Here is a 25,101-nt window from a genome sequence, read left to right as displayed (position 1 = left end):
TTGAAGAGTCAACATTCCCCAGGTCTGTCTGGCTCCCACTGACAGGAGGTGACATTAGGAATCTTGTCACAGTTTAGACACAACAATCGACTGTCTTCCCCTGCATGTTTCCTCCCCAGTCACTTCCTGGCTGTGGGTTCAGCCCTGCTCCACACTGACGTAGGACCTTTTCTCGGAGCCCTTGGTGCGGAGTGGGGTGCTGTGTCACCAGGGGTTGTGGCTGAATGGCCCCCCTTCTTCCCCTCCTCCACCCCCCGCTGCTCTTTCCAGTCCTTGGGGAATGGAAAACTGATTCAGCTTCTGGGCGCTGAGCAATGCGGTTGTGCAGCCAAATCCAGCTATTTCTGGATCCTCCCCCCTCCCTGTCCCACCCAAGCCCCACAGCTCTCAGCGGAGAGATGTTTCCCTAGAAACATCACCAGGCACGGAGTGGGCTTGTGGCATGTTATTAATACAGAACAGCCCAAGTGTGCCGCTGGGACAGCTTTCCGGGTTGTCCTCTGGGATCCAAGTAGGAAAGGGAATTCTCCCCCAGACTTAATAGCAAAGGGATTTGGGTAGGGAAAGGCACATTACAGAGGCGACACTTGTTTTTATTTCTAAGCAAGTGGCAGCTGAGATGAAAGGAAATGTTAGAGCTATGGCTGCTTTACCCCCCCCCCCCCCCTGGTTCCTCATGGGGCCTGGAATCTGGGCTTTCACTCCCTTTTTTTCCAAGATGGGATGCAACGCAACCTATGTGAGCTGGATCTCCAAGCTCCCAGAGCGTCTCTGATCCGCGCAGACTGCCCCCCGCGGGGAGACCGCTGGTATTCTTTCATGTGTCATTGGTGGCGGAAAGCCTGATTTTTGCACGTGAGTTTGATTTTTGACACAGCTGAAGCTCACTCGGGGCTCACCGAGTAACCTGGGGATTGATGGGACAGCGACATCGCTGGTCAGAAAAGAGGTGCAGCTGTCCCCGTGGTCCAGGAAGAAGATGTGTGTGTGTGCATGTATGTGTGTGCGCGTGTGCACCCATGTATGCGCGTGCACTGACATGTGTGCGTGCCCATGCAACGTAAAAAGAAAGTGGAAGAGAAGGCCAAGGATGGAGTCTGAGGAACGCCACCTCAGGTAAACACCACCTGGCGCAGGGCGGACGACAGCACTCAGCGGGCCACGCAGAGAAACGAGAGAGGAGAATGGCCCACGAGCAAAGGAAGAAGCGCACGGAAGGGGGGTCAGCATGGACGGCTGACGCAGAGCCTGCAGGGAACCCTGGTGAGGAGTGGGCAGAGGTAACTGTCCTTAGAGAGAAGAAAGTCGCGGCTCCGGATGCTCGGGGGCCGCACCCAAGCCCTGGGTGCAGCTCTAGCTACACATGCGCCCCAGGGGCTTCCTGGTTCATACCCAGCAGAGACGGGTGGGTCCCGCCAGAGCAGGGAGGACCGAGCCCTGCAGAGGAGGAGCAGAATCAGTGAAGAGGAGGGAAGCCCAAGGGCCAGGGGGATCCAGACACAGGAGAGCAGGCATCTGGAGGCCAGGGAAGGACGTGTTGTGAGACAGCCGGGACCCTGACGCGCAGCCCGCCATTGGTCAGCTGTGTGAACGTGCGCAGCTTAGAGCCCCCTGTGGGCCTCAGATCCCCTCTCCACAGACTGGAGTTAATAACAGACCCTGTGTCCTGGCACGAACACTTGGCCTGGCACGAGGGAGGTGCCTGACAGAGGGCGAGGGGCCGCGGCTGACCATACGGAGGGCGTCCCACTTACTGTCCAGAGGTTCCTCCACTTCCTTGTAGACTTGCCTTAAGGACCCATCTTTCATGTATTTCTCAGTGAAGATGTCATAAGGGACCAGTTCTCGAATGGTCTTCTTGTCGTCCTCTGACGTGGCAAGCCATCGATCACAAGGGAAAGTCAAGGTCTCTGTCCCCTGGGGTGAGGAGGCAAGAGGAAAATTCCTTAGTGTGGACTCTTCCGACGTCAGTGGCTCGTCAGCACATCAACACTCGTGGGGACCAAGGACAAGGGTCATGGGCCCCACAGACAATGCAAAAGCCACAGGGGAGGCCAAGCTCTGCCCTGATTCCAACAGATTTAGTCTTACTTCAATTGCATCAGGGGCAGGCTCTTGAAAGCCGAGTCCCCAGGGTCACTTAAGATGGTATCAGAACCCCATCCCACAGACTCAGATTCCGTGGGTAAGGGGAGGGGCTCAATATTTTTAAATTGTTCTCAAATCTCTCAACCACAGCCACCCCTGAGACTTGCCTTCCATGTTTAGAATTCTGTGGTTTCAGGATGTTTGCCAAGTTGTCCCACTGGGTTTCTGTGAGTTGACCTTGAGCAGCAGGAATGGCATGCTTGGTCACTCACTAGCAGTGCGCCCCTGGGGGTGGGGCGCAGGGACAGCCCTGCCTAGACCCTCTTCCCCAACCCCCTACATGAGGTTCTAAAAGATTCTGCCTTGGACCTGAGCTGGTTCCTACACTGTTTGGTAAACTGGTAAACTGGGTGAATTGTCCTCAGATTTTACCTCAACTTAATAAGGCTACAGGTTCTTTCTTTTTTTTTTAAAGATTAATTTTTATTTATTTGAGAGAGAGAGAGCACAAGTGAGCAGGGGGAGGGGCAGAGGGAGAGGGAGAGAATCTCAAGCGAACTCCCTGCGGAGTGTGGAGCCCGTCACGGGGCTCGATCTTATGACCCTGAGGTCATGACCTGAGCTGAAACCGGGAGTCCGACACTTAGCCAGCTGGGCCACCCAGGCGCCCCATAAGGATGCAGGTTCTTATCAGCAAGCAGTCTCGAATCCCTCTGGAAAGCGACAGAAGAAACAGCAGGACAGATGAGTCAGGAACTCACATCTTTATCTGGGAGGAGCCTGCGGATGTCCACGTGGGAGCAGTGCCAGCCAGGATTCAGGCCCGTATTGTCATGGCCAATCCGAATTTTCTCAATGATTTCCCCCACGTCTTCTAACTGTGGGAAGGAGAGAAGGTACCAGGTGGGAGCCAAAAGTTCCAGGAAAGTAGAACCTCAGCAACATCCTGCCTCCCCAGGACATCAGCTCCTGTGTCCCTTTGAACGTCTAGGGGCCACTTTCTCCCAGCATGTCCCCCTGTGTGGCTGAGCCAGCCCCTACTCTCCTCTGTGCATGCCACGCTTAGGCTTCCCTTCCTCTCTCCCCACGTAAAACCAGCCTAGACTCCAGAACTCAATTCAGTCAACCTCTGGGACACTGGTCCCCCTTTTCGTGGTGGAGCCCACCTCTCTGTCTTCCATTACTTACCATGGCAGCAGCTCATTCCTGGCTTGAGAACAGACTTGGATATCAGAAGATGAGTTCTGGTTCTGCCCATGCTCTGTCTTGCCAGCCTGACCTTCTTCTTGGCTCTTCAAAGCCCCTCTGTCTCCAACTGCCCCTCTTCTAAATGCCTCAAATTACAGTCCCTCAGACTCAACATTCTCTTGCCGTGGGGCCTTTGCACAGCCTCCTCCTGCCCCTCCACTTTCCTCTTCTTTACCTAAACCTCAACCTCACCATTCACGTATCAGATCAAGGATCACTTCCCCAGGGAAGCCCCCCTGACCACCTAAGGAAAGTCAAATCTCGTTATGACAGGCCCTTACAGCATCCCATGGCACCCTTGTCCCCCACCCCAGCACTTCTGTGGCCTCTCTGCAGAGCTGACCACCTGGCTGGTGCGGGCAAGTCCTCAGTGCTCAGAGACAGTAGTCAGCTCTGGGATGGGTGAGTCCTGTGACAAGTGAATGGCATCTGAATGATAGATGAAGTCATCCACCACATGCAAAGCCTCTAGAACCACAGACAAGTGACCTCTGAGTGAAATGGAACTGCTTCCAACCACGGGTTTCCTTCTTCCCGGCATACACACACGCACCACAGTGGTCAGCCAAGAGCAGGCCCATCAGGACTGCTTGAGGAATGTCCCCAACTCCCATCCCCATCCTCAGCCTTCCCAGTTGGGGTCACGGCTCTGCCACCCATAACCCATGTAACCTGAGGCAGTGCACCTGACCTTCCAGGACTCAGCTTTCTTCTCTATAAAATGGGGGAGAACAATGTCTTACTCAAAGGAAGGCAGAGGCCTGGTAGTCCCTTGAGGTCACTTCGAGGTCTAAGATCCCAGCCATGGTTCTTTTTGGCAACTATTCTCTCCTGGGACCAGCAGGGCACCACATTGCTAGAAATGGCGAGAATTAACAAGGCTTCTGCTGTCTGCAGCACTGGCCCCCAGGCCCTGCTCCCTACCGGCTAGCTCACCCTCGCTTCCCCACAGAAGTGCTGTCCCCTGGGAGCCCCCGAGGGCAGTCTGATCATTAAACACAGATCGGTGGCCTCAGGCTGACGTTAGTGCTCTGGACATTTTTAAGGAGGCTTCACTCCCTCACGACAGAAACGGCATAGAAGCTAGGGAGGAAACCCTTGTCTCACAGAAGATCCCCCTGCGGGCATGGAGGACTGAAGATTCACCTGCCTCTCCCTCTGCCCAGGGGCCTCTTCTGCTCCTTCCCCATCCCATCTCTGAGCTTTGAGATGTGTGGACCTGGCTTCACGGGTTCTTCTGGAGACTCAACCATCCAGCCACTCGGCCAGGCATGCCATGTCAGGGTGACCGTCTCAGCGGTGACCCTCAGTGAGCAAGGAGGCCGCTGAGAGGCTGCTAGCCACGGGTGGTGGGCTTCAGGGAGAGACTTGGAGTCAGAGGGAATCCTGGCATTCTCCCAGGAGGTGGAAGAGCTAAGCAGACAAGGTCCTGGAATGGAGCTGCTCGGGTCTAAATCTTGGCTCTGCCCTTTGTTCATTACGACGACCCAAGCAAGTTTCCTAACTTGCCATTTCAGCCAGACAAAGTGATAATCATACCACCAGCGCAGGGGATGGTGACAAGGACTCCCAAGTGCTCCGAGCAGGGCTGGCACAAGGCAGGGGAAATTAGTATTAGTTATGTTTGCTACTTTCCCAGTGACTCCCTGTGTCTTAGGACAAAGCCACAGAGGGAGGGAGAGGCTTGTTCGGAGTCCGAGCCAGAGCCAGAGCCAGAACCCGGGGTCATGTGCCTGCGACCCAGCGCTCTATGTCTCACCTAAAGATCAGTCGGAAAAGAGACATGGAGAGACGGGGACACAAAGCTTTTTCATGTGTTTCCAAACTCTCACACTCCCCCAGCAGCCGGAGAGGTTTGAAAAGGAAAAAGAAAAAACTTAGCAACAAATTACTGGCCAATTATAGCTGCCGATTAGCGGGCATTTCGTTGATAAAACTCCGTGGAAGTCATGCTGGGGTGTAATCGCAGCCCCCCACTGATGGCGTCAGGCTGGGGTGACTCATGTGCCATGCCATCTTGGCAGGGTGAGCTGTTACTTTGTGTGCGTAAAGGAATCACCCTTGCATTTTCCTTGACAAAGACTACCGAGGTGCCAACCTTCCCACAAGTGTTGACGGCTCCTGGGGACGGAGGGGAGGGAGCAGGGAGCGCTCCCCCCGCCCCGCCCCCCAGCACAGACACTGGCCGGGGGAGGAGGTAGGGGCTCCATCCTCCTGGTGACTCAGACGTACTGAGTGAGGCCCAGCAAGGCTGGATGAACCGCCTGGACTCCTTACAGCAGCCCATTAGGGTCCCTCTGGATGCATGGCTCTTCCTGCCCCCTCCTGTGGTGCCCCCACCTCCCGGTGTTGGCTATGGGGGAGGGAGGGTCTGTGTACCTCCATAATGAAGCGGGAGGATGACTTCCTCTCAAAGAACAGCTTCTGCTCTCTCTTGTTGGTGCACAAGTACTTCTGCTGGGTGCACACTGCATCACAGCCATAGATGACAATGAAGATGTTGGCATCTGTCCCGGCGGCGAAGACGTCGCTGGTATACAGGGTGATCTCATAAGGGACAACTGAGGGCGGGCAGAGGGTGAAGTCAGAGGGGAGGTGAGAACAGAAAACAGATGTGGACAAGATCAAGTTCTTCATTGGCCCCACTGCCCCATGCCCCATCACTGGAAGCTACCACCCAGGGACCTGCATCTTCTTCACACAGTTGCTTAGCAACGGCAGGTGCAGGGGAAGGGGGAGGCAGTGTCCTGTCACACCTAGTGCCCGCAGTAAGCCCCTGTCACCTCAGACCATGGTCTCTGTGCCTCTCTCATCTCAGAGCTAGTCCAGCAGTTTGGCTGAAAACACGGGATCTATCCTGATTTTTTGTGTGACCCAGCCAAGCCACTCAAGAATCTCAGCTTTCTCCTGTACAAAGGGTCCTCACCATGGTCCTTAGCTGTAGAGACTGTAAACAGGAGGGTTACATCTCAAGGGGCAACGAACCAATCAGATCTGCGGTCTATGGGGTAAGAAACATTTCTCTTCCTGCCCTCAGTTGCTCCACACTGGTCTGCCCTCGCGTGCCTCCGTAACACACCGGGCCCTTGCTGGGTTGGATGCTGGTGGGGGGGTGGGGTGTGCTTGTGGACTCCTTAAAAGGGAGGCTGACTCATCAGGGCTAGTTGGCAAGCAGCCTGGTGGGTGGGCATCAGCGTGGGTAGAGACCAGCTTTGCCCACCTGGGGTGCTGAGGGCCCTTCGCCTCAGAAACTGCTTGGGTGTGTATCAAACACACAGATTCCCAACATCTCTTCAGGTTCTCTATGGGATGGCTTCTAGTGATCTAAGTATTTAACTCGGACTTCACACTGGAGCTTGAGACCAGCAGTTTAAGAGTGTGTGCTGAACTACAGACTGAGACCCATGAGCAGGTTGTAAAATAAATTTCTTGGGTCATCACCAGGACTTTAAAAAAATACACGGAATTGAATAGAATTGAATAAAAAAATACCATCTATGCAGACATCACACATAGTAAGGGAAAACATTTTTTGTGACACTTACCTGTTGCATATGTATATAAATGTATATATACTTTAAGTCACAATAATAAAAAAATATATTAAAAATTCAGAGAAAGAGTGTAAGTGGAAATCTACCTTATTTTGTGGTCTCAGCCTCAAAAGGGATCGCATTAAAAGTCACCTTCTCACAGGTGGCCCCCTCTCCACATCTGCTCCAAAGCAAATGAATTTTCTTTTCATTAGTTTGTGATGATGTCACTCTGCTGTTGAACAGCAGCTGTGAGGCCCTATAAGAATCATACTTGCTGTCTGTTGCCCTGTGCCCGACTCTCCACCGAGAGTTCTACCTTCCCCATCTACAACATTCACGATGACCTGTACAGGAGACACCATTACACTTCACTTTATGGATGAGGAAAGCAGGGCTCAGAGAGGTGAAGTGACTTGCCCCAGGTCACATGGCTGTTCAAAGGCGGGGGAACTCCAACTCCAACAGGCTTGTCTGACCATCCTGGGTGGTCAACCCCTGGGGTGCTGTTGTCAGAACTGGAGGTGAGTACTGTTCTTACCTACTGGTCAGGGCCCGTCCCCACAGTGGCCTGGACAGGCCCCTCACCAAGGTCAAGGAAAAACGCAGGCCGTCGCAATAATGGAGGCAACTTCCTTGGAGTCCTCTTGGGTGTCTCCATGGTCTAAGGCTCAGGAGGCCTTGAGCAGAGATGGACTTGAGCTTTCCTGAGACTAGCTGGCAGTGGGAGAAGCCCTGGAAATAGATGGGCAGGAAGAGCCGACCCTTCCGCCCTCACCACTCTGGGCCTGGGCTCAGATGCATTTCTTGGTCTCTAGTTCTGCCTCTGCCATTGAGGAGCTGTGTGTCCTTGGGCAAATGGGTGTACTTTTCTGGGCCTTTTTCTTTGTCCATAAAATGAGAGCATTTAACAGAATCTGTGGTTTTCAGACGGTTTAACTGAAATTAATTTTCAGTGGAATATTCTTGTGCAATCCTTAAAAATACCTTTACGAAGAATGTTCAGGAAAAAAAAGAACTTGACTTTTTAAAGCTGAGGAGTTGCTCTGGATGGCATGAACTAGGTGTAGCTGTTCCTGCTCATCCTTTCTCCAAACCCACCAGCTGCCCGGAAACTAACCCCCCCTTCCTTTGATACCAGCAACCCTCAGAGCACAGAGTTAAGGCTGAGGTGCCTCTCAGCCCTAACATGGCATGATTCTGACCTTCATGGCTCCACGCTGTGTGGTGCCTCTAAGGGACCATCACAGTGGTCTCTTTCCTAAGGGACGCCCCTCTCCTGTGCTGGCAGCACATTTCAGTAGGTCTGGAAGCAGAGCCGTTTTGCTCTGTTCTTCTGGTTTCACATGTATTGGGCAGCCTTGATGAACTGCCCGATCTGGGTCTCAGCCTTCTAGACCCCTGAGAACAACACCTGGCCACCACTCCTGCGACTGCAGCTCCCCAGCCCCTGGAGCTCCCTGGCTTTGGGCCCTCAAGAACTTTCCCAAACAAGAAAATAGGCTCTGAGCAGCAGACCCTCCCTGCTGGGCTTCTGCCTGGTGAGAGCCGCCCTTTGAAGCTGTCTCCATGGCTCTCCAGTCTGAAAGGTGAACCTCTCCTGCACTTTATATGTATGTATGTGCGTATGTATGTATTGGTAAATACGAGCCTAAGGCAAAGGGTAAATGGGCTTGTTTTCATATCAAGCTAGAACTGAATATATTCAAGGTTAGGCCATACGAATCCAGAGCAAGGCCTGTCCTAGGGCACAAAGGGAGAAACGGCTACTTCTGTCTAGAAGTGCCTCGCCCAGTACTGCTGTCAGGTCTGCGTACATCTGTCAGGGTCAGTGTGTCTGTCCCCGACTGCAGGCAGCTCTTGGGGGAAGTGGCTAGAGCCAGGGTTTGCTCTGTATATGCAGAGATTTTACTAGAGGGAAATGTCACTTTCTTTCAGGCTTTGGACCAGAAAATATCTTGAAGGATCAGGTCTTTTCCAGTTTAATTGCTTTAGGCAACCCCCGCCCCAAACAGTACAAAAAACAAAAAAAAAACAAAAAACAAAAAAAAACCCCAAAAACCAAAAACCAAAAAGCAAAAAACAAAAACCCATCACTGATTTATACCGTGTATTTATGAGCTGTTTGGGGGAAATCTTTCAGCATAGCTAATTATTTGGTTAGGAAAAAAAAATTGTATTCTGTGGGTTTGGTTCCAATGTTAGCATATTCAGACAGATTTTTATAGTTTGGCTGATTTCAGCTTGATTCTCAGCGCCTAGGATGTATGTACACGTAAATAAACATTGGACACATACTTTCTGGTGACACTGGAAAGGAAATGTCAGAACTTCACCCAATTGCTCCCCTTCCTCCTCTCCTTTAGCTGGTAAAAGAAATCACATTTATCATCTTTTCAAGTTCTTTTTCCCTCCAGTCAGGATAAAATCTGATAGCGGTGATTTCTTTGTTCTGTTACTGACTAGACTGAGACGGATGATGGGGCTGGTAGTGACTTCTCACAGTTTAGACTTTGATCTTTCTTCCCTTTGGGGTCATAGGAGGAAACCGACCCCAGAGAGGTCAGGCGCTCTGTCTATTGTCACCAGCTGGTTTGGGGTGGAGGTGGGACTAAGTCCCATATTTCCAAACTCTTGATCCTAGACACCGCCCATGGCCCACAGAGGGCCCAGGGAATTTGGGAGAGGAGCAAGAAACCCAACTCTGCAAGGTGGGCCTGGCCCAGGACAGGGACGGAGGAGGGGCTGGGACCAAGTTGGGGTAGTGGGTGATGGGACGTGGGAAGAGGGCCAGCCTTGCTGCATACATAACTTACATGGTGTGTACAACCTCGTCTGCAGCTCTGCGTGGAAGAGGTCCCTGACAATCGCTCCGTCATCCTCATTCTTCGCCAGCCAGCGGCCACAGGGGAACGTCATGCACTTCCCAAGAGACGGGGCGTCCACCTCTACCCAGTCTACAAACCAGCCTGGAGCCTTGCCTGGAGAGATGGAGACAGAGATCTCACCAAGGAGACCAATGCAGAGGGTTTACTGTGGGCAGCTTCGGGGACTCTAAACGTTCTTCCCTACCCCACGGCTGACATCCACAGCTGCCCCGCGCACGGGCCATTGCTGTCGCTGATTCCTGTTCCAGCATACACCCAGCTGAAGGCGGAAGCTGGGTCACGCTCCAGGCTGCTGTCAGTGAAATCAGCAAGAGCAAAGGAGCCTGGGGAAGAGGTGACAGGAGGTGACAGCAAGCACACTGTCCAGAGCGGAAGGCACTCTAAAGGGGGAGCTCAGAGATGAAAGAGAAAGCTCGTACAAACAAGGATTTCATAATGTCACCCCGGGATGAGGATGGTACTCTGAGCTCCCTGGCCTCGGCCCGTGGAGCCTGCAGGGGAGGGAAACTTGTGAAGGACTGATGGTCTTCCCTGGACAGATGAGTGTTTAAAGAAGGAAGTAGGGGCTGAGCAGAGAACCCCGTCTCTCCATCCCAGGGGCGAGCTAGAGGGCCTCGTTCCTCAGGCCTAAAATACTTAGTGAAAAGATCAAGAAAACAAGTCCTCCCTTAATGAGAGAGAACAAAGCTTGGCTGTAGTGTCAGTAGGTTCTGGGAAGAATTGACCAGATCAGTAGTTCTCCAAGTGGGATCCAGGACCCTTACCATCGTGTGTGATAGAAATGCTCGGGCCCTACCCTAGACTTACTGAACCAACACCTGCGTGGGTAAGGTCCAGAAACCTTTGTTTCACAACCTCCAAGGTGGTTCTGTGGCTCACTCAAGTCGGAGAACCACTGAGCTAGATGGGGGATTCGCAGATGCGGCCGCACAAGGAAATAACTGATGGTGGGCTTTTGGGGAACTCACTGGTGTCCAGGCCTGAGCTCAGGCCAATTAGACCAGAATCTCTGCAGGCAGCTTGGGATCCACTGGACCGAAGGGCCCAAGGGAGCTGTGTCATCATGAAGGCAGCTGACATCCAACTTTCTTGCACATTCTTCCCAGACTCCACAGGGACCTGTCTGTGGTCCTCACATTCTTAGCAGAAAACAGAGGGGGAAGGAAGCCAGACCTGTGTTGTCATGACCAATCCTGACTTTCCACAGATCTCCCAGGTCCAGCGTCTCCACTGTGAAGATTTCGATGCTGTCCCTTTCAAACTTGTCGCTGTTGGTCTTGGAGGATTTCAGGAGGGTCATTCCTGCCAACCAAATGGCCCCACATGACTGGTTGGGCCTGAGACCTTCAAACCTAGATTGACTGCCCGTTTTAGTCCCTCCTCCCAATAACCAAATATTTCTGACTTTCATAAAATTTAGACCTTGCAGGGACCACCCACAGGTACCTTTGCACATTTAGTGGGTACTGTCTTTTTATTGAGCTTTGTAATCAGCTTTCAAGGTGTGTATTTTTATTTCGAGTTTGTATCTAAAGAACAGGAAACATACCAAAGGGCTTATCAAGACCATCCAGGAGAGGGTGGTGGGCCCTAAGTCAGTGTCCGCTCTATTTCCATACTCCTCCTGTTTCCCCATGTGGGAAGGAAGTCCGTGACAAAACCTCCCTCCCCCTGTTCCCTGGGGGAATTAGGGACATCCTTGAACAGAAGGAGAAAGCTGGCGGAAGTCACGGACAACAGACCAGTCACTGTTTGGACTGGGAGGCCCTTCCTTATGGTTTTAAAAGGTAAACAGAGGGATGCCTCTAGGAAAGGCCCAGGAAATGGTAAAAAAAAGGAATGGAAAAAATGGAAAAAAATTTCAGAAAGGCCTAGAGAAAGAATGACCACAGGATCTAGCATATTACCTAAGGAGACACGCTGAAGGGAAGATGATTCCTATGGCTTCCACATACTTCTAGGGTGGTAGACATAGCAATGAGGATGGGAGAAAGGAAAGGAGACTCTCTGCCCCCTGGAGTGGAGTAAGACTGACTTATAGAGATTTAGGAAGAATCTTTAAAGGAAACAAAGTCCACAATCCGGGTAGACAAGTCACCTTGTGTGGAGATTTTTTTTTTTTAAAGATTGATTTATTTGAGAGAGCGAGAAAGGGAGAGAGATCACAAGCAGGGGCAGAGGGGGAGAGAATCTCCAGCAGACACCCTGCCGAGTGTGGGACCCAATGCGGGACTCGATCCCAGGACCTCTAGATCATGACCTGACGTGAAATTAAAAATCAGATGCTAACCAACTGAGCCATCCAGGTGGCCTTCACATGTAGACTTTTAAGGAAAAGGGAACTGCCTTTCTCCAACAGGACTGGTTACATGCAATCTGTCAAGTGTGTGAGGCATGCAGGAACACATAACAGGAAAAGGTCAGTCTCTTCACAGACGGTGCTGAAAAAGTGGAAATCTACATGTAGAGGAATTAATGTGGACCCTTATCTTTCACTGTATACAAAAGTCAACTCAAAATGGATTATAGATTTAAACATAAGACCTAAAACTCTAAAACTTGTAGAAGAAAACAGGGGGAAAGCTTCATGACGTGGGTCTTGGCAATGATTTCCTGGGTAGGACATCAAATGCATTAGGCAACAAAAACGAAAACAAACAAATGGGACTACACCAAACTAAAAAGTTTCTGCACAGCAAAGGAAACAATCAACAGAATGAACAAGCAACTTACAGAATGGGAGAAAATCTATCTGATAGCGGTTTCATTGCCACAATCTCCTACAACTCAAAAACAAAGAGCTAATAACAAAAAATGGACTAAGGACTTAAATGGATATTTCTCCAAAGAGGACATACAAATGGCCAACAGTATATGAACAAAGTGTTCATTGTCACCAAGCTTCAGGGAAATGCAAATCAGAAACGCAACGAGATCTCACCTCACCCCTATCAGGATGGCTACCATCCAAAATCAAAAGACAACAATTGGTGAGGATGTGAAGAAATTGGAACCCTTGTACACAGTTGGTGAGAATGTAAAATGGTGTAGTTGCTATGGAAAATAGTATGAAAGAGCCTAAAAAAATTAAAAATAGAACTACCATATGATCCAGCAATCCCACTTCTGGGTATATTTCCAAAAGAACTGAAATCAGGATCTTGAAAAGATATTAGTACTCCCGTGTTCATTATAGCACTATTCACAATAGCTAAGATGTGGAACAAACCCAACTGTCCATTAACGGATGAGCAGATAGGGAAAAAAAAAGTGATATATCCATATAATGGAACACTATTTGGCCTTAAAAAAGAAGGATGTTCTCCCACATGCAACAATGTGGATTGTCCTTGAAGATGTTATTCTGAGTGAAATAAGCCAGATGCAGAAAGACAAACATAGCATGATCCCACTTATACAAAGTGTCCAAAAGAGTCAAATTCATCAACTCAAGGACTGGAACTGTGGTTCCCAGGAGCTGGGGAGAAGAGAAGATGTGGAGATACGAATCAGCAAGCATACTTCCAGCTTAGTAAGATTAGTGAACTCCAGAGTTCTGCTATCCAACCTGTATCTATAGTCAGCGGTGATGCATTACACACTGAAAATTTATTAACTGGACAGATCTCATGGTAAGTGTTCTTCCCACAGCAACATAAAGTAAAACAATAAAGGGGAATTTTTGCCAAAAAATTTTTTTAAAGAGAGAAGAACAGAGACGTGACCAGGATTTCCTTGGAAATTTCTACTGAATCTCCTACTCTCCTTGAGGAGGAATGTGGGTGAGCCTCGGCCCTGCGTTGCTTTCTTACCAGTGTTGTCCTGTGTGCCAAAGAGCGTGATGAAGACATTGGCATCCGTGCCTGCATTCTTCTTGTCCCCAGTCTTTACGGTCACGGAGAATGTGGTAGATTTGTCTGCCAGGAGAGGAGTGTGAAGAAGTGAGTGGTAGAGCACCCCTCCACGGAGGGAGGAGGGAGAAAACACACTGAGTATGCTTCTGCATTCATGTTCTCCATTTCTATGAGTTGCTTTTCTTGCAGCATGTGTTGTTCTGCAGTTCCCTTTAATCTAGAAACTTCCTCAAGGCAGAGGGGAGGTCTCCTCTACCTCCAGCTCACACAGGAAGCTCTCAGTCAACAGAGCTGTAGAACGCTTAGGGGAGACTTGGGCTCATCAGCTGGGAGCCTGGTCTGATTCCTCCAGGCTGAGAAGAGTTTTAGAGATGCAAGTTTCAAGGAAGGGAAGCATCTTAGAATTCTTGAAAGTTCATTCTTTCCCTTGACAAAAATGTACTGAGGGCTTATAATGCGTCTGGAGGGGAGGACACAAAACTAAATTAGAGCTAGCTACAACTATGCTGTCCTATCCTAGCCTATCCTATTCCATTTCACTCCACTCCTGATAAGAACTCCATGCTAAGCCATATGTACTTTACCCCAAGCCTTATGCTACACCTGTGGGAACATGTCTTGTCACCTCCCCACTCTTGCCACGGAGGAATGAGAAGGTCGGACAGACACACTGCCAGAGGAGGAGATGTCCAGAGCCCACAGGGAAAAGGAAGACGGAGGCTGAGGATGGGGGCGAGGCAGAAGAGAGGGAGCTAGAGGGAAGAAACCAGCTCTAGTTGAGGAAACCTTTCTGCTCCAGGGCCAGGCTGTCGAGGGGGTTGCTGTCACCACCTCCCCCTCCCTCCTCATTCTCGCTTGGTAACACATAGGACTCGTCCACCGGCAACAGCTCCCGGGACAGCTGGCCATCATCCTCCTCCACCGCCAGCCATCGTTGGCATGGGAAGTAGTACCTGCGGGGTGGGGAACAAGATAAGGTCGGGAACATCTCTTTGGAAAGGTTTCACAATGGAGCAGTCCTGGGCTGCAAAATGAGAGGCCCCCGAGGGGGCCTACTCCCTTCCCCAAAGCATGGCCCTCCCCATACTACCTAGCCTAGGGGTCACCCCATGAGTCACCTGCCTGGAGTGGACAACAAATCTGAGGTGATGGTTTGAAGACACCCCCAGCGAAAATGGCCGGGTAACAGTGCCTGAAGCGTGTCAAGTCCTCGTCAGGGTTGCATTGGAAGCATTTGGAAGAAGAGCTTCCAGGGACTATTCCAGCAGTTTCTAGGTGGGTCTGGTAGCCAATGCTACCTTAGTGGAGAGCATTGTACACAGTAGGTGTTCAATACCTAAGGGCTGAATAAATGGATTTGAATGGAATGGTATCCAGTTATGCTTCTGGAAGGTATGAAGGTGTAGCTAAGGAGCCGGCACAGCTGACAGCTGGCACCATCCAGGGAAAGGAGGTCCAAGTTGACTCCTCAGTAGAGGTGGAGCCCAGTGAAATGGAGACACCCAGGCAAAGAGGGGGGTAGGGAATCACAGAGGTAACGACATGGGGTAATTAAAGACTCACCTCTGGAGCCACACGGGCTTTGAATCCTGGCTCTGCCACTTAAAGTCATGTGACCTTGAGCAAGGTTCTTTTCCTCTCTGTGTTAGGGCTGCCAGATTTAGCCAATAAAATCACAGAACTCCTAGTTAAATGTGAATTTCAGAGAAGCAATGAATAATATTTTAGCATAAGTATGCCCTATCCAGTACTTGGGACATACTTAACGCTAAAACATTATTCACTGCTTCTCCGGAATTCAGTAGCTGGCCATTCTGTATTGTATCTGGCAACCGTACTCTGTGATTCAGTTTACCATTCTGTAAAATGAAGATCGGATTGTTTCTTTCAAAGTTGTTAGGAGGATTATGTGAGTTAAACATTTTAAAGTGCTCATCTAAACACCCGGTAAGAGTCTGCTCATACCACCACTGTTGTTATTCTTAGTGTCGTACTGCCCTGTGTTTCTCCTCTGCCCGTGCGTGGGCTCTCTGGAGCCTGTGGGCTGGACAGTTCCTCTTGGGCACCCCAGTTCCCAGAACAACTCAGAGGGTCAGGGAATGCAGCCAGCCCATCTGTCAACTGGGGCCATTCCACCCCGTCTCCATCCCTCCAAGCCCTCCACCCGGCTGGGAGCCAAAGATGCATTCAGGGACTGATCAATGTCTGGAGAGGAGGAAGCCTTGTGGGCTGAGTGTCTCGCCTCTGTCAGAGCCCCCCGCTCCCCAGCAGACATTATAGCCTCCCAGCACCAACACATTTAGAGGAGCAGAACCTGAGAATACCACGTCCGCCCGCGGGCCCACGCTGGGTGGAGAGGGGAATGCTGTGTTCATGGACACGGACATGGATTCAGAGGGTGGGAGGAGCTCCGCTAGGGGCGACGGTGACTGAACGGTAGTTACATCGGAGTTCAAGTGAAAACTGCGTGTGGTTCCACGTCCCAGTCTTTAAATTATGAAAGGGAAAGTTTCATTTTTATTCAACCAATTAACTTATGAATAATAGGCTTTGGTTCTAAATTAGGGCCAATTAAAGGAGAGACAGAAATAAAGAAAGGAGTGGGGTTGAGGCAGAGGAAGAGACAATGCGAGTGGGAAGTCAGAGCAGAACAAGGACAGGGGTAGAAGGAGACGCAAAGGAGGGGAGACTGGTTCTGGGAGAGAGAAAGCAGTCAGACAGACAGAAGCGTGAGGCTCAAGCCCGCCCACACCTGCAAGCACTCGCACGCACAGGGACGCAGAGGCTGGCTTTCCTGGGGTGCCCTCCCCGCTCTCCTGGAATACCTGCACGGGGACTGATGCTCCCCAGCACGCCCGGAGCCAGCAGGTGGAAGCCCCTCGGCCCCCGCCTCTCAGTCTCCCCCATCACACCGTTCACCTGCCTTTGTGCCTTCTGTTCCAAACACCAGACATCAAGGCCCATCTGAAATGCCGCCTCCAACAGAGCACCAGAACACCCCCACCACAAAGCTCCCTGCCCCCTGGGAGCCCTGGAGGCTGGGGGCGCCACCGTGAGATGGCTGCCACCTCCCTTGACCTTGCAGCCCCCATGGCCGCAGGAGCTCCTTCCTGCTGCGCTATGAGGCCCCTTTTATGGGCTGCCAGGCTGGACCTGCCCTGCCGAGGGAGAGCAGCCCGGGCCGCCTTCTGCCGGGGGTCAGGTGTGGCGCTGGGCCCTCACAAGGGTCATCTCAGTCCCCATCACAACCTCGCGAGGGGGTTTGACTATGTCCATTGTATGGATGGAAGAACTGAGGCTCGGAGGCCCCCCAAGGCCACATGTGTAAAGGGTGGGAGAAACAGGAATGGGGCCTAAAACATCGGCCTCTTAGACCCTCATAGTTTTCTGCTCTTCAAGGGCAGAGTCGGAAACAGCCACTTGACCCTCAGCACTGAGCATGCGTGTGTTTGCTGAATGAATGATTAATACATCAAACATAATCTTTATTCATTAGTTGACTTGGTATTTGTGGCATGCCTACTGTGCGCCAGGCCCTCTTCTAGGTACTGGGGAGGACACTGCAGGGAACAAAACAGATGAAGTTATTAGCTTTGGCAGGGTCCTTATATTCAGTTGTGGCGAGAGGAACAATAGCAAAATCCTGCATTTGAGGGGCACCTGGGTGGCCCAGATGGTTAAGCGTCTGCCTTTGGCTCAGGTCATGATCTCAGGGTTCTGGGATTGGGCCCTGCGTTGTGTTCCCTGCTCAGTGGGGAGTCTGCTTCTCCCTCTCCCTCTGCCTCTCCCCTCTCCTTGTGCATTCTCTCTTTTTCTCTCTCAAATGAATAATAAACAAAATAAAATGTTTTAAAATATACTGCCATTGAAGGTAGGTCAAATGATAACTGAGGTGGAAAAAAGTAGAAGTTCCAAAGGGGGTTGGGATCTTGATAAGTAGGTGACACCTGAACAGAGACCTTACCTAGAGACAGTATGAGAGTGAGCCATTGTGGGAGGGAGTGCCAGGCAGAGGGGACAGCACATGCAAAGGCCCTGAGGTAGGACCATGACCATCAGCTTCAAGGAATAGCAAGGAGTGAGCGAGACAGAGATCAGGACCAAGAGTTAAGGAGGGGGCATGCGGCAGGCTACTGGAAGTGCTCTAGCTCTTATTCGGGGTGAGTGGGAGCCTCTTCAGGTTATCAAGCAGAGGAGGGACTCACCCCTGCGGGCTGGACTGCCACAGACACAGGAGGGCCGAGGTGCAGGACAGCGACCAGGCAGGAGCCTCTGAGCAGGGCTGGGGAAGCTGGAGAGATGGAGTTTGCCTCACACCAACAAGATGGGGTGGCAAGGGAGGGAGGGAAGATGAGGAAGCCAGGAGTTCCAGGAGTTGAAGAGGGAAGAAAAAGAGAGACAGAGGGAAGAAGATGAGTAAAGAGAAGATACCATTCAAAAGAGTGATAAAAATACAAAATATTTGAGCATAAACTTAATAAGACTGTAGAAAATTGTAAAGCATTGCTGAGATACTACAGGGAACAGCGGGCTAAGTGGGGTGCATACCTGGGGCAGCACTTCATGTTCTAGATATGATTCTCCACACGCACATTTAATGGCATAACAATCAGAATTCCAACGGGTTTTTTTTTTTCCAAATCACTTAATGTCTTGATTTGAAAAGCTAAGAAAAGTGAATATTTTTAAGGAATAATGGAAGCAAAATAAGCCAGAGAAAAAGAGTTATCCTAGGGTTTCATTCTATATGGAATGTAAGAAACAGGGCAGAGGTCGGGGGCGGGGGAACCGAATCAGAGAGAGAGAAAAACCATGAGAGACTCTTAACTATGGGAAACAAACTGAGGGTTGCTGGGGGGTAGGGTTGGGGGATGGGGTAACTGGGTGACAGGCAGGGTGGAGGTGGGAGATAGGGTGAGCCCTGCACAGAGGGGAAGGCACTCTCTGAGAGATACCAGATCGCAGGCCAAAAATTGAAGTCAACGCACATTTGCTTACTGGGCGCCCACTATATTCCAGGCACCGGCAGGTCCTCGGCAGCTCCACAACCCGCTCAGGATCTTGCCTGTTTTCTTCTCTACCTCCCTCCACGTCTCCCTACCACACCTCAGGCCTTTTTTCCTGTCTACTGTCCCCTGGCCCCTTTTGCTCAAGAGGCAATGGGACCTACCCGTGGAAACACACCAGATTCATCACTGATGATCTGGAGTTCTGGTCGTGGCTTGGGCATGAATTGGCTCTAGGGCCGTGGCTTCCCCTCCCTGGGGCATGATTCCTTCACCTGTCAGGAGGACAATACCCCTTTCCCAACTTAGCTCCTGGTGGTCACTGGGAATCTTGAACCCGGGCCAGCCCACTATGTCCTGGGGACAAAATCTGGCCTGCTCACCTGTTTATGTACATCCCAGAAGCTAAGCACGAAATTTACATTTTTAAATGGTTGAAAGATCTAAGGAACAGGATTATTTTGTGACACGTGAAAATTACATGGAAGTCAAGTCTCAGTGCCCATGAACCCAGGTTTATTAGAACACAGCCACACCCATCCGTTTAGGCAGCACCTGTGGCTGCTTCCCCATTGCAAAGGCAAATAGATTAACTGTGACAGAGACCGAAGGGCCCCAAAGCCTACAATATTTACTCTCTGGCCTTCACAGAAAAGTCTGCTCACTCCTGGTCTAGGACATTAAAACAACGGTACCAGAAGCCACTTCCTATGCAGAGGGATGGATGGGTGACTAAGTCTGTGCATGGAGACTGGCAGGGACAGGAAAAGTCACCTTCTGAGCTGATGGATCTCAGGACCTGGATGGGCGGTCCTGCCAGACTGTCCCCTGCCAGGGCAGTAGCTCCAGGGGGCTGCCCAGTGAGAGGGAAGAAAGGGAGGCGATGTCCGCCCAGCCACCCACCCCCCGCCTCGGCCCTCTTTCCAGGACCGTCTCAGAAGCAGCCCTGGCCTCCCCCACCAAGCCCACTCACGTGATCTCGTTGTTCATGTCCGTGATGTCTATTCTGTCCAGGAACCAGCCTGGTCTGTTGCCCGAGTTGTCATGGCGAATCCGGATCTTGGTCAGAGGCCCCAGGTCAATGGCATAGATGGTGAAGGTGTCAGTCTGGGAAGGGCCGGGGAGGCACTCAGAAGGATGGTGCGGCCCCGCTCTCCCCCGCAACGGCACCTCCCCTCCCACACACACAGTCTGGTCACCAGCCTCACCCTCCCAGCGCCTGGGGCAGCCTAAGACCTACTGTGGAAAATGCAGCCGGCTAACTGGTGTACGGTCTGCACAGTGTTTTTTTAACCTGCCTTCCTGGGGGTCTTCTTGCTCTCACTGCGTCCCAAAGGGTGGACGGAGGAGGGAGGAGGGCCATGAGGGGCAGAGACTGAGGGGCAGAGAAGGCAGGTTGGCTGGCACCTGCATTTGTGTTATGGGGTATGTGTGTGCATGTGTGTGTGTGTGCGCACATGCGTGTGTGTAGGGCTGTTGTTGGCAGTATGCCGAAACCCCGCATTATGTGTGCGCCTGTGTGCATACACCCCTTCAACCACATATTTTGATGAAGCACCAGGGATGAGCCAAAGTGGATGCAAATCCAAAGTCATTCACAGAAACAGGACACTTGCCCTTGCTCACACGTAGGTGGGAAGACACTGGTTAGACGGGAGCAGGTGCCCATGCCCCGCAGGAGGCGGACGGCCTCAGGACCAGTAAGTGAATGGGATTCTTCTGGGCTATAACTTTTTAAACTCTTTACATTGAAAAACATTTCAAGACTACAGAAAACTTGAAGGAATGGTACAATGAAATTTTGCAAGTCTTTCACCTAGATTTTGTAATATTTGCTTGCCCTGTCTCTTTTGCCCATTGTCCATTTTTTTTTTCTGAATCAAGTAAAAGTAAATGGCAGATACCATAATTCTTCACCTCTGAACTCTTCACCGTAGATTTCCCAAGAGCAGGTGATTTGCATATAATCACAGGTCAATGGCCAAATATAGGAAATGTAACATCAACCTAGTATTATTATCTAACATCCAAGTCTGTATGCAAATTTCATCCCTCATGCTAGTTACACCCTCTCTAACAGTTTTCTTCCAATCTGGGATCATAGTGGTTATAATTTCTAAAGGAAAGTATCAAAACATGAAATAAGCCCCAATCCTCAAGTCATGGTAAGGGAGTGTTGGAAGAGAAAGCAGACAGCCTCTGAAGTATATCAGAGGAGCCCATGGGTGCTCTTGTGGGTTTGGTTTCTTTCTCTTCTTGCTCTGTGTAGAGGAGGGAACGTGGCTTTGAGATCAGGGGTAGGAATGAGAAAGGTGAGATGGAAAAGTCTTTCATCTCGTGCTGTAAAATCTGGAAGAACAAGGAAGACAGCTGGATTTTTTACACATCTCCCACTATCCCTGGAAGAGGGGCCTGTGTGCACTTCTTTCAACACTCGAAAGTCTTGGTGGCTCCTAACACAGTAGGCAGGACGCGGTCCAGGCTTCTCAACCTGCTTTCAAGGCTCTCATGCCCCACTCCCCGGCACCGCGCTCATCAGGCTTCCCAGAGGCAGCGCCCACCCCAGCTCAGCGTGAACACAGCACAGCGGGAAGAGTCACTGTCCTCGAGCTGGCCTTCCACATTTCCAGCCCGCTCTCTGTTCTGCGGCCCCGTCCCCAGAGAACACCTGCCACTGCCATCCTTAGATGTCTATACCACAGTCACCCGCCATGGCCCCGGTACAGCTCTTCTTCCTACCACGTTTTCCCCAAAGCACCGTCAGCACTTCCTCCTTGAACCCCTGCTCTGGCCACTTAGCTCCTGAGCTTCTGCTGCCTAAACTATCCCTGGTTATCTCCTGCGTGCTCCGTGGTGCTCCATACCCCCACCCCGGGCCTTTCTAACGTCCCGCTCACAGGTGCTCACAGGGGACCCACTGCCATGACACTTGGATGGACTGGACAAAGGTCCCTGCTGAACGCTGCGCTGGTGGGAGGACAGGGGGTGGCCTGGGAATCAGCAGAGTCTCAACCACCAGCCCAAGGACCAGAGAGCCCACACACTACCTGTCCCTGCTCAAACTTGTTGGACTTGTCCGACCTCTTCAGGGGCCGCTCGCCTGTGTCCCCATACTCCTCACCGTAGATGGTCAGGTAGACATTGGCATCGGTACCAGCCTTGGGCACATTCCCTGTGATCACCTGGACCTCATAGGTGTTGGCTGGGGACAGAGAAAAAGGCCGCGTTGAGGACAGCGCCGCTCAGGGTAGATCTGAGGCTCAGGCTCTCAGATCCAGCCAGCTCCTGGGGAGCGGGAAGGCACCACAGGTTCATCTCCCCTGCACCAACCTGGAGCTGAACGGATCCCTCCTCCCCACACAAGACCCTCCTTTGCCATGACGCCCAAGAGGCTAGGAGTCACGGGAAAATGTCCTGGGCCGCCCTCCTACCTCATCCTCCCCCTGGGAATCATGGTGAACTATATCCACGCTCCTCCTGGAGTCCCGAGCCCTCCCGAGAGCCACAGGATGGGGCAGAGCTAAGCCAAGACAGAGACCTGTCCGGGGTGGCAGTTCAGACATAGCTCAGGGGACCTACTTGGGAACCATGATGGGTGCCCCCCTCTGGGGCCTCCAGGTGACAGGAGAGCTGGACACCCCCTTCACGGGGCCCCCTTCAGCAGACGGGCTGACCCCTCCTCAGGCTTACGCTCAGGGCCCGGCCGGCCTGCCGGCACCAGTTCCACGGCCAGCTCATTGTCCTCCTTGCCCCGGGCCAGCCAGCGGTGGGCTTCGAACTTGTACTCCTCAATCACCTCCTGCATCCCAGGCCCAAACTCCTCCTCTTCCTCCTCCTCTTCCGTCTCCTCCTCCTCCTCCTCCTCCGATGAGGACTCCTCCGACGAGGACTCCTCCTCCTCCTCGTCCCCCTCGTCCTCCTCGTCGCTGCCCTTCTTCTTCTTCTTCTTCTTCTTCCTCTGCAGCTTGGCCTTCAGCCGCTCCTTCTTGAGCAGCTGCCGCAGCTTGTCCTTCTCCTTCTTCCTCCGGGCCTCCTCCTCGGGCGTGAGGTCCACCTCCCGCACCACCAGGTGCCGCAGCCACAGCGTGTCCACGAACCAGCTGGGTCCGAAGCCTTCGCCCGTGTGCCCCAGCCGGATCTTGAAGACCTCGCCCACATCCTCCGCCTCCAGCTGGGCAAAGCACAGGGCAGTGGCTGGGGCGGCCCCTGGCCTCCTCCCCGCCTCCCCTGCAGAGCCAGGCGCCGGCCATCATGCGGAGCCGCAGGACGGGGAGGCCCGGGCCTCAGCTCAGAAGCTTCCACCAGCCCCTCTCTTCTACCACATTCGGCCTGGTTGCTGGACCAGCCTTCCAGGACCTCTTGTAGGTCCTACCCTCCACCCAGACTTCCTTCCTTCTAACCCTGCGTGGTGGTCAGAATGGGGTCCCTGTCTCTCCATCTCTTCCCCTTCTCCCCTACCCCATGTAGGCACATGCAGGCACACATGTGCGCTCACACTCATCCCTGTTCCTCCCAGTTCCATAGCTGTCTTCACGCGCTCCCCCGCCCAGAATGCCTTTATTCCCTTTGCCGCCAAGTAAAAACTATTCATCCTGTTTTCTGAGTTTGATCACTACTTTTCCTTTTTTGTTTGTGCTTTTCTGCATTCTCTTTCCAACGTTGTTTTTTTTTTTAATTATAAATCACATATAACTTTAGTAATAAGCAAGAAAAAAGTGTTATCTTTCAAAAACAAAAAAACCTCACCCACATCCCCAGGAGCCCTGAGCCCCTCCCCCAGCACATGGCCTTGTCCATCCCCAACAGCACAGAGGACCCCCCCAGCTTGGCTATGATCCCGGCCTGTTCCGAATGCCCTCCCTGTCCACATGAGCTGCTCCCTGCCCACTGGGATGGGGATTCCTAAAGACAGGGACTGTTTGTTCTTGCCTCTGTCCCCCAAGGGGTCTGGCACACGGCTGGTTCAAAGGGCAGTGGGGGTGGATTTAGCTTTCTTCAGAAGATCGGGTCCCTAAGTCTTCGGTCTGCCACTCTGTGCTAAGCCTCACACTTCAGTGAGGTCTAGCCCCCGCAGAGCTCAGGGGAGGGCTCACATGGGGGGCCTGCTGGTTGTGCCACTCTTCGGGTTCCCCACTGATGGGCGCTTTTCTGGGTGTCTGACACTTTTCAGTCTGGTGCCACCAATCTTCCCACAGGTGTCCTAGTGAAACTAAGGTCTGGGGCTATCCCATGCATTGCTCAATGCCCTGTAATTGGAGTTCAGGCCTAGATGAGAACTCAGGTCTTCTGACTGTGTTCATGAAGCTACGGTATAGCTAAAACCACCTTTCTGAGAAACTGATGAGCCGAAATAGAGCCCAGGAGCCCCAACAAAGAGGCATTTTTTCTTGTCAGCTACTGAGAGGATGAGCTCTGGACCCGGTAAGCCCCTTCTTCAGCACATGAAATCTCCTCTCCAGAATTTTCCAAGCACAGCATCTCTGCCACCAACCTCTGCAGGCAGGCCTGCTGACCTACCCCTCTGCCCACATCTGTCTGCCCAGCCGTGACCACGTCCAACACTGCCTCCAGCCACACAGCCCTGCGGCACCAGAAGTTGCCCCATTCTCTTATGTCTTCACAGCTGGTCACAATTGCCCAAGGACTTTCTCTGACATGGACTGTTTTGCTCCTTCCAAGGACTGTGAAGCAGGCTGGGGAGGTAGTCTAAAGCTAGGTTTGCACTCATGAAGAATCCAAGGCTCAGAGATGTGCACTGCTAGGGCCTCTACCTCCTCAGCTGTGTAATGGGTGCTTGGATTCAGTGAGGCCGCCTCCAGCACTAACGTTCCAAGCCCCTGGGCCAGCTCAGCCAGGCCCTAATCTGCTGGGCACGGGGATAGGAATCTTTGCTGAGGACTGTCTGTGGCACACAAACACACAGAGAACACCCAGCATGAATATGCTCCCTGTGTACACACACCTGCAGTAGTTTCCCTTCTAGAACATTCTTGTGTCCCCCAAGGGCCATCACACCTGCATCCTCTTCTCCCATCAGCAACATGTTCACAACCTCATCTCTTCTTTTCTTCTCAAAGGGAAGTACAGAGTCCTGCTGCACTCAGAACAGCCATGAGACTCCTCCCCAGATCCCGTGTGGGAAGCATGGCCTTGCCCACACACAGGGAGAGTGGTAGAACCAGAGCTGGCAATGGCTGCAGTAATCAGGGGCCTCATGCCACACTTGGCCAAATTAGAACCATCAACTCCAGCAGTACTCAGAATTGCAGCATGTTAGACTCCCCAGGAAAGCTTCTAGAGGCATGACCCAGAAAACATACCACCTGCCGCAGAGGTTCTGATTTCACTGATTCGGTTGTGGGCCAGGCAGCCCTTTTTTTCTCTTAAAGCTTTCCAGGTGATTCTAAGAAGCCAGGAATGAGATCAAGTTCAATCCCTACATTCTAGGGCATCCATTGGTGCTCTGTGGACACCCCAATTGCCT

At 51.9% G+C, this 25,101-nt stretch overlaps 1 protein-coding gene across 1 annotated transcript in view; it reads right to left on the bottom strand.

Moving 5' to 3' along the window:
- LOXHD1 (lipoxygenase homology PLAT domains 1) overlaps positions 1-19,607 on the bottom strand; it is a gene marked incomplete at its 5' end in the record, with an annotated part of 60,360 nt that extends 40,753 nt beyond the window's left edge. Inside the window, 8 exons of the mRNA XM_082699296.1 lie at positions 1,755-1,917; positions 2,850-2,966; positions 5,716-5,897; positions 9,686-9,850; positions 10,931-11,059; positions 13,570-13,674; positions 14,398-14,564; positions 19,591-19,607. Coding sequence (XP_082555422.1) covers positions 1,755-1,917; positions 2,850-2,966; positions 5,716-5,897; positions 9,686-9,850; positions 10,931-11,059; positions 13,570-13,674; positions 14,398-14,564; positions 19,591-19,607 — 1,045 coding nt within the window. The remainder of the gene's footprint in view (positions 1-1,754; positions 1,918-2,849; positions 2,967-5,715; positions 5,898-9,685; positions 9,851-10,930; positions 11,060-13,569; positions 13,675-14,397; positions 14,565-19,590) is intronic.
- Between the last annotated feature and the right edge of the window lie 5,494 nt (positions 19,608-25,101).

The sequence above is a fragment of the Mustela nivalis genome (assembly GCF_964662115.1).
Source record: "Mustela nivalis genome assembly, chromosome: 14".
Classification (NCBI taxonomy): domain Eukaryota; kingdom Metazoa; phylum Chordata; class Mammalia; order Carnivora; family Mustelidae; genus Mustela; species Mustela nivalis.
This window is presented reverse-complemented; position numbering and strand designations above follow the sequence as displayed.